The 9,530-nt window shown below is 53.6% G+C and overlaps 1 protein-coding gene across 1 annotated transcript; it reads left to right on the forward strand.

Annotated features, from left to right (window-relative positions):
* Positions 1-1,547: 1,547 nt before the first annotated feature.
* Positions 1,548-9,012, forward strand: LOC117886970 (E3 ubiquitin-protein ligase TRIM39-like). Its single transcript, XM_034789165.1, has 6 exons — positions 1,548-2,067; positions 2,267-2,362; positions 3,928-4,158; positions 5,804-5,826; positions 6,540-6,652; positions 8,241-9,012. Exons 1-6 carry the CDS (start codon positions 1,657-1,659, stop codon positions 8,756-8,758), a joined length of 1,392 nt encoding a protein of 463 aa, XP_034645056.1. The 5' UTR covers positions 1,548-1,656; the 3' UTR covers positions 8,759-9,012.
* The last annotated feature ends 518 nt before the right edge of the window (positions 9,013-9,530 follow it).

The raw sequence follows: 9,530 nt of genomic DNA on the forward strand, positions 1-9,530 counted from the left end.
AGAGGGGCCGTCCCCCAATCATGCCCCTCCCACGGCTGCTCCTGGCTGGGGCAGGTCATGCACCAGCCTGCACTTAGGGTGGGGGCCTCAAAGCCCAGCCCAGCTGGGATTCCCCCCGCTGGCTGCAGACTCCCCCGAAGTTCAGAGTTAGGGCAGCTCCCCCTCCCATCCCAGCCAGTGGGAGAGCAGCTCCCCCGTCATCTGCACCCCCCACACACGAGCACCAGCAAAGGGGGCAGGGCTAGCTCCGCAGGCCCCCACACTGGAGCTGGGCAGGCAGGGGGAAGGCAGGGGCCTAGCCCCACAGCACTCCTCTTCCAGCACCAGCTTCCCTCCCTGCTCCAAGTGGTAGCGATGGCCTATTGTCCCCACACCACCAGCCGATGATGGCCCTTCCCAGTGGCACACCTGTGCTTGCGGGGGAGGGGGTGGGTGGGTGAGGAGCAGCAGGAGTGTGGTGGCCAGTTGCCAGCTGTGCCAGACCCACAGGTGTGTTGGTCGCAGGACACGTGTGGGCGATTCCCCCTTGTGCCCCTGCATGGGGCTGACACCCAGCCTGAGCCGCATTCTGAGCCTGATCTTCTACTTCTTTTCCCTTTATGCCGCTTCCCTGGTGAGGGTCGCAGTGGCAGCATGGAGAGTAGGGAGAACCAGCCCTCCCTTTCCCTCCGCAACAGGTTCCAACTCCTCCTGGGGGATTCCCCGGCGTTCCCAAGCCAGCCGGGAGATATAATCCCTCCAGCGTGTCCTGGGTCGGCCTCGGGGCCTCCGCACAGTGGGATGTGCCCGGGAGAGATCCGAAGGAAGCCTCCCAGGGGGCATCCTTATCAGGAGCCCGAACCCCCTCACTGGCTCCTCTCGATCCGAAGGAATAGCGGCTCTACTCCAAGGCTCTCCTGAATAGCCGAGCTCCTCACCCTGTCTTGGAGAGCAAGCCCAGCCACCCTGCGGAGAAATCTCATTTCTGCAGCTGGTACCCGCGATCTCGTCCTTTCGGTCATTACCCAACATTCATGACCATACATGGGTGGCGCGTGAGCTCCCCCCTTTGGGGAGGTGAGCCACAGGGCCCCACCCCTATTGCCCGTTCCTTGTCTGCTGGAGCCCCAAGCCTCCTCCCCACCCCCCGCAGCCAGAGGACCCCTGGCCAAACCACCCTGGGCCATATCTGGCACCCGAACCGGGCCGCCCGCCGGACCCAGCGCCGGATTGCCTGCTGGCCCCCACCGGCTTCGGGGGAGAGGGTGGAGCATGGGCAGGGCCAGGACCTGGGACAGGGGAGGCTTAGCCTCACCTCGCCTATTATACCCACCACCCATGTGACCATAGGTGAGGCTGGGACATAGAGCGACATGTAACCCCCCAACTCAAACACCAGGCACGTATTTCTTCTCTCCCCTGCGTGTAACTGAGCGCCACCCCTGGGCATCGCGTGCTATTCCCTGCACAGAGAGAAACGCGCACTTTTCTGCCCGGCCCCCTGGGCGGCGGGGAAGGGGGGACGGCCCTGTGCAACCAAGGCTCATGTTGCAGCCCAGGCATGGAAACGCCCCTTTCCTGTAACAGACACTGAACACGTGAAGATTTCAAATCGCTGCCGCTGCTGCATTTGCAAGGTGCGGGCTGGCTGCACGTGGGGTGCAGGGAGCCCTGGCCATGGCCACAGAGAGCTCTGGGGTGGAGACCCTGCAAAGAGAGCTGGCTTGCTCCATCTGTCTGGAGTACTTTCAGGACCCGGTGTCGATACAATGCGGACACAATTTCTGCCGAGCCTGCATCAGCCAGTGCTGGGAGGGATCGGTTAGAAACTTCTCCTGCCCCCAGTGCAGAAAAACTGCCCGGAAAAGAAACTTCAGGCCCAACAGGGAGCTGGCGAGAGTTATCGAAATAGCCAAAGGGCTGAGTTTCCAGGCAGCCAAAGGCTTGGGAAGGTGTGAGAAACACCAGGAGGCTCTGAAACTGTTCTGTGAAGATGATCAAACCCCCATCTGTGTGGTTTGCAGAGAGTCCCAGGCTCACAGAGCTCACACGGTGGTTCCCATAGAGGAGGCTGGCTTGGATTACAAGGTAAGGAAGCTCTGGCTAGGGCTAGAGAGTTCGTGCCTCTTTTTATTTGTTTTAATAGCACTGTTATTTCAGGGGACAAAGAGTAAGAGTCACACAGTCCTTCAGACACAGGACTTTGTGTAGACTAAACCCCCCAAGGCAAAGAAAACCTCACACACCAAAATACTTCAATCCACTCAAACCCTTTCTCTTGGCTCAGGAACAAATCCAGACCCGCCTGCAGACCCTGAAGGAAGAGAAGGCAAAGCTGCTGGGATTTAAAGAGACTGAAGAGGGGAGATGCCAGCAGCATCTGGTAGGTGCCTGTTGTTACGCAAGCAGGGACATGGATTTGGGGGGCTGTGTGTCCGGGGGAGTGTCACTCTGTGAACAGGGGAGGTAATTGTTGATGGAGCTTGGCTGAACACTGCATCTGATCCATGCCAAAATTTCAGGGGATGCTCTAGGCCTCAACAGCCAGAGCCCTATAGATTTGGGGGACAACTGGGACATTCAAAGAGAGGGTAAAATGAGAGCCACCCACATCTGTGGATGGCCCTTGTTAACACATTGCAGTATAACAATAGCCCCGCTCATCTTCCCAATAGAGGGTAACTGTGTTCGCACCCTGAATTACAAAAGGAATAATTGCTGTCCCCGGTGGAGGGAGTCATGTGGTGGGTACTTAGCCTGCAGGGGAAGCCAGAGGGAGGAGAGAGACATAGCTCCCTTAATTGGGGGGGTCCTGCTCTGTGTGGGGTGGGGAAAGGGTCCCTGGCATGAGGGGGTGAATTGGGGCCCCTGGTATGGTGGGATGAACTGGGGACTCTGCTGGGTGGGGAAAGGGGGCCTGGCATGGTGTGGTGAATTGAGGACCCTGCTCTGTGAGGGGGGTGGAAGGCCCCTGGCACGGTGGCCAGATCTGTGTCTTTGTATGTCCCTTTCCCTGGGCTGGATTGTGGCAGTGACTCCCTGCCCTGCATTGAGGCTGGGCCAGACCCAGGAGAGGGGCCGTGGGCACTGGACAGTGCAGGCATAGGGCCCTGGTCCTGCTTCCTTCTTCCCTTGTCACTAGCGCCACTAGTCTGGAGCTACCCTGGCAGGTCTGTAAGTGTGGCCAGTCCCACACATAAGAGAGAGGCCCATTTTTCTTCTCCATCACATGCCCCTTATGCACCCTGCTGGGACCTGTCTCAGTCAGGGTCCCAGTGTTCCCATTTGCACATGGCTGGCTCTGGGGGTGTCGGAAGATCAGAGTTTTCCTCAGAACTTCTGAATTATTTTCTCCCCCTCCCCTGCCCGCTCTCACCAAGCCTCTGCCAAGGTCATTGTGAGTCCTGCCCTTCCTGCTACTGGAAAGGACTCAGATGTGAAGACCCCCTTTTATCCGGGGACAGACGGATCAGGTCAGATATGAGGCTGCACCAGTCAGAGCCACCAGGGCCAAGTGTGAGGCTCTAGGAACCCTGGGGAGAGTAGCAGGCCGAGCATTTTTATTTCTCAGTATCTCAAGTCCTGCATTTTTAGATGTATTGATGTCTAAAGTCTCCCCTCTGCTTTATCAAATGTCACTTGACTGTCCTCATGTCCCTGCTAATAAGACCCTGGACTTACCTTTTTGAGCCCAGACGAACGTTTTCCTTATAAAACCTCTTCCAAAAAAACATCTCTGTAAAATCTGAAATTTGCTCAACAACTAGGAAACTGAACAAACCTCCGCTTGAGCAATTTAACTGGACAAAATGGGAAGAAAGTAAAGATCTAGCAGCACCAAATTAAAAAACAAATAGTTTAAATAAAATCTGGGTTTGTTTTGTTTTTTTAATTATTACTCTTATCCACTCTGGGTCCCTGAACCTCCCTTTCCCCTGTTTGTTACAGAAACAGACACAAGCCGAGAGGCAGAAGATTGTGTCTCTATTTCAACAACTGCACCAGATGCTGGAGGAAAAAGAGCGACTCCTGCTGGTCCAGCTAAAAGAGCTGGACAAGACGATTGTGAGGATCCAGAATGAAAATGTCACCAAACTCTCCGAGAAGATTTCCCGGCTCAGTGAGCAGATCAGTGAGATGGAGCGGAAGTGCCAGCAGGCAGCGAATGAATTCCCACAGGTGAGAACTCCAATCTCTGCAGCGAAATGGAGATGGGGTTTTCTATTGCTTTGTATCAGTCTTGATTGTAGTTCGTTTTCGTGCTGTGATTTGTCAGAGTGGTGGGAGAGGCGTATAATTATGGATCTGTCCAATCGAAATAAACAAACTCTATGAAGTTGGTGATCAGACCTCTTTTGGTCCAATGTCTGGGCACCTCACAAATATTAATGAAGATCTACTCACCAGGGTCTATAGTAGGTATGTTCTATCATCCCCATTTCATGGATGAGGAACTGAGGCCAGAGAGACTAAGTGATTTCCCTAAAGACACAGGGCCAAAGTCTCTGACGATGTCAAGAACTGACTCTGGGTCTCTTGAACCCCATTCCTGTGCCTTCATCACAAGGCTGGCCTTCTTCTCCTGCTTTGTTTGGGCCAAGAAAGGGTCTTGGGTCAATGCTTCAAGGCAGTTGTGCTAACCCAGTGTTTCTCAAACTGGGGTCCACAGACCCCCCAGTCCGCTGGCCTCACTGATCAACTCCTCCCGCTCCTTCCCTCAACTCCTCCCCCTCCCTCCCAACACTTCCTGCTGGGAGGGAGAGGGAGGAGTGGGGACGCAGCATGCTCGGGGGAGGGGGTGGAAAGAGGCAGGGAAGAGGAAGGGTGGGGTGGGGCCTTGGGGGAAGGGGTGGAGTAGGGTGGGGCCTGGGACTGAGCAGGGAAGGGGAGGCTTGGGGGTCCATGAAAATGTTTAAATCAAAATGGGGGCCCTTGGGTTGCTAAAGTTTGAGAACCGCTGTGCTAACCCATCAAGAGGTCTGCACTGTGGCTAAAGGCCTACCCCCTTTAATCATGGTCCAGAGTGTATTTATTCATTATTAGTTTACATTCACTGCTTTGTGCTTCGAAGGGACAGTGACAAGAAGGGGTAGATTTAGTGAAGGTGCAGTAAATACACCTGAGGTTACACTGTTCATTTTCACTTTTTGATTAAAAAAACTAGAGCAACATAAAATTAACCTGGCACACATGATATGGACTTAAAGCTGGCTAACTGACAGGTTTCAGTGTAACTGTAGACAGGGAATCATCACTGAACACGTGTTTCTAGTGGGGTCCCTCGAAGATCGGTTCTAGCCCTATGCTATTTAACTTAGGCTGGTGATGGGACAGTAGATTGGGAGGGCTCTGAGCTACCACAGCGAATTCTTTCCCAGGTGTCTGGCTGGTGGGTCTCGCCCACATGCTCACAGTCTAACTGATTGCCAGATTTGGGATCAGAAAGGAATTTTTCCCCGGATCAGATTGGCAGAGACCCTGGGGTTTTTTTGCCTTCCTCTGCAGCATGGGGCATGGGTCACTTGCAGGTTTAAACTAGTGTCAGTGGTGGATTCTCTGTAACTTGGAGTCTTTAAACCATGATTTGAGGACATCAATACCTCAGCCAGAGGTTAGGGGTCTTTTAGGAGTGGGTGGGTGAGGGTCTGTGGCCTGCAACGTGCAGGAGGTCAGACAAGATGATCACGATGGTCCCTTCAGACCTAGGAATCTATGAAAAAGTGTAACCAGGTACAGAGATTTATGTAGTGTCAGTTTTCATTATTAGCACTGTGGGACTGAATCTCTCTCTCTTTCTCCCTCTCTCTTCCCCCCTCCCCTCCAGGATGTCAGAAGCACCTTGAGCAGGTATGTGTTGCCTTCTCACTCCTCCCTCGGGCTTCACCATGCTGGGAAGGGTTCCAGCCAAATGCATGGGGGAGGATTAAAATTCAGATCCCAGCCTTCCTTGGCTGAACAAAATCCTGGACTTGGTGCCCTTTATTTAAGGCCCTGTGATTAATCATCCTAAAGGCTGGATTATTCACCTGAAAATAACTCCTTTCCCCTCCCTGGGCCTGGTCTTTCTTCACGTCGCAACTAAAGCATGTTAACTGGACCTGTGGGGGAAATTGGTGCCTTGACTGACCGTGTTCTGAGGCTGGGATCCACAGAACAATTCAGTCACCTGACCCCTCAATCTAGCAGTCTTCACTATCCGAAATTTGTACTGACAGGTGATGTGATACATTATATGTTATAAAACAATGAATTAGAACATAAGAACGGCCATACTGGGTCAGACCAAAGGTTCATCTAGCCCAGTATCTGTCTTCTGACAGTGGCCAGCGCCAGGTGCTTCAGAGGGAATGAACAGAACAGGTAATCATCAAGTGATCCATTCCCAGCTTTTGGCAAACAGAGGCTAGGGGCACTGTCCCTGCCCATCCTGGCTACTAGCCATTAATGGACCTATCCTCCATGAATTTATCTAGTTCTTTTTTGAACCCTGTTATAGTCTTGGCCTTCACAACATCCTCTGGCAAAGAGTTCCACAGGTTGACTGCAGTCTGTCTCTCTAGGTGCAAAAAGGGGAAGTCCCAGCAGCAGGTGGAGATTCCTCTTGAGCTGGAGGAGTTCCTCAGTGAATTCTCTCAGGGGAACAGTGTCAGGAAGACGCTGAAGGAATCCAAAGGTACTGAGGCAGGAAATAGAGCTGTAACTCTGAATGTGAGGGGGGCAGGCTCTGCCTGATCAGCTGATACGGTAAAACCAAACACCCAAAGAGGACAGGCAGCTGGTACAATATCTGAATCAAGTGAAGATTCTGGGGAATTATCCTTATGACTTAGCAGGAATGACATGAATGTGATTCCTTGGTCAAGAACCTGCTTATGCTAATTATGGAGGGATGTAAAGTCTTTTGGAGGACTTAAACTCTATTGTTGACGCCAAGGGCCCATGCTGTGTTCTTGATTCTGTTTAATTTCAATCTGGCTTTCGTAGAAATTTTCTCTAGGCGCAATTCACCTCAAACAGAGTGACCAACCCAAGGGTTTTTCCTCTCCCTCTGGGTACCTCTGCATCTTTCCCGTAATTAAACCACAGTTCTCCCCCCTCTCCTTTCCCCGGATTCGGAGGCCTCTGTGCCCTGTTCTTAGGGGTGAGGGGGGAATCTCCCCAGGCATAGGTGCCGACTCCGTGGGTGCTCCAGGGCTACAGGGAAAAAATAGTGCGTGCTCAGCACCCACCAGCAGCGCCCCCACAATCAGCTCCTCCCCCTCCCCCCAGTGCCTCCCGCCTACCAGTGGGCCCTGCCAATCAGCTCCTCCCCCTTCCCCCAGTGCCTCCCGCCCACCGCAATCAGCTGTTCAGCAGCGTGCAGGAGGCGCTGGGGGGGGCGAGGAGTGAGGGCAGGGGCACTTGCGAGAAGGGGTGGAATGGAGTGGGAAGGGATGGGGCTTTGGGGGAAGGAGTGGAGTGGGGGCGGGGCCTGGGGCGGAGCAGGGGTCGAGCACTCCCTGGGATATGATAAAGTTGGCGCCTGTGTCCCCAGGTGCTGCCTCTCTAAGGCCCAGGAATAGATTGCCCTAGGAACAGGTTCATATTGTCCATATTGCAGAATATGTGTATGTGGTGGCAGAAGATCTGTTTGCATTGTCAGTGGGGGGAATGAGGGGAGGGTTTAAGAAATAGTTATGAATGAAGAGAAATAGCAGCTCCCCCGTTAAAAATAAGGCAGAGGCGGTGGGGGTGACTCTTGTGGAGCCCTGCAAGCAGAGGGCGCTGCTGTGTCGGGAGCCAGGCATGTCGCCGGGGATCGGCTGGATGTGGTGGGGGTTTACCCTCTCCCCATGGCTGGGTGGGGAGGGGTCTCTCCAGCTGGTGCCTCTGACTCCTCCCACTGCCAGATTTCTTGTCCGTGTACTGCCCCCTTCCCTTTCCTTGCGTGGGGGGTGAGGTGGGTTCCCAAACTGCAACTAAAGCTGATGCCTCCGTCCGGGCATCCTCCCCTGCTTCGTCCCTGATGATGGGAGTGGGGGAGAAGGCAGAGGGGCAGCCATAACAGCACCCTTCTAGATTCCGGCAGGAGGGGGCTGCAGTGAAATCCCAGCTCAACCCCAGCACAGAGGCAGCTGCCTGGGTCCCAGGACAGCGAGGCAGGAAATCGGGGAGTGTCCTAGCAAGGATGGGGCTGCTGGGGAGTGTGAGAAATGGTCCCAATGTCCCCTAACGCTGAGCTCTGCCTCTAACCCTCTGATTCTCTCCCCCCCCCTCCCCAGTGAATGTGACTCTGGATCCAGACACAGCTCATCCCGAACTCACGGTGTCTGAGGATCGGAGAAGCGTGAGATGGGGAGACACGCGGCGGCGAGTGCCTGACAATCCCAAAAGATTTGACGCTGAGCCCTGTGTGCTGGGCTGTGAGGGATTCACCTCGGGGAGACACTACTGGGAGGTGGAGGTGGGGGATGGGGGATACTGGGCCATGGGGGTGGCCAGAGAGTCTGTGAGGAGGAAGGAAGAGATCAGCCATAGCCATGAGGCGGGAATCTGGATTTTGTGCCAGTGCGTGGATGAATACTGGGCCCAGACCTCCCCTCTGACCACCCTCTATCTGAGCTGGGACCCCAGGAGGATTGGGGTTTTGCTGGACTACGAAGTGGGGCGGGTGTCTTTCTTCGACGCGGACAACGAGAAACCCATCTTCACTTTCCCGCCGGCCTCCTTCGGCGGGGAGAGAGTCCACCCTTGGTTCCATCTCTGTGGGGAAGACATGCAGCTCCAACTGTGTCCCTGAGGTGCAGGGCGGGACAGCCCCCATCTGAAGTGCATTTCTGGCCTGCCAAAGCAACCTCAAGATGGGAGCGATCTGACTAGATGCGAGAATGACTCTGACCGGCCTGTTGGTCCCTGTTCTCTATGATCCCAGAGGGCTGAACGTTTCTGCAGAGAATGAGACGGGGGTGGGGGCTGAAGTATGATTTAGTATATCACAAAAGGAGCTCTTGTCTGTTGCACTGGGTAAAAACGACAGAAATAAACTCTTTTATAAACTGGGGTGGTGTTCTCTTTTCCCTGCCATGCCTACTGGGTTCAAGGCAGGCTATGTGAGAAAGATTATTCATTAATAGTACAGTAAAAGCTGTGTTATCCGGCACTTTATGAACCGGAAAGCTCTATTAACTGGCATTTCTGATCTCTCCCAATACAAAGCTTCAGTCTAGTAACCGGGACTAGTCTACTGCCCAGGAGGTTATGCAGTTGCACATTCTGCACTCTGCTTTTATGCAAAAGAGGCAGAAGACAAGTAAACAAACTAATATCAGGGATTTATTCAAAAAAGTAGCTTCCAGGGTGTGTTATAGGGTCAGTATAGATTCAGCCCAATCTCTTACACCTAATACATCTACTGTACAATAATTGGTATTGATAATGCTGACCCGGAGGCACTGCAAGCTCCTGAAGTGCCTTCTGAATCATCAAAGAAAGATTAAATGATGTTCAGTATAGCTTTAGTGTTCTGCGTGTACACCATGCGCTGCCCACAGTGACATGCAGTGTCATAAGAT

This window comes from Trachemys scripta, chromosome 14, assembly GCF_013100865.1.
Source record: "Trachemys scripta elegans isolate TJP31775 chromosome 14, CAS_Tse_1.0, whole genome shotgun sequence".
Taxonomy (NCBI): domain Eukaryota; kingdom Metazoa; phylum Chordata; order Testudines; family Emydidae; genus Trachemys; species Trachemys scripta.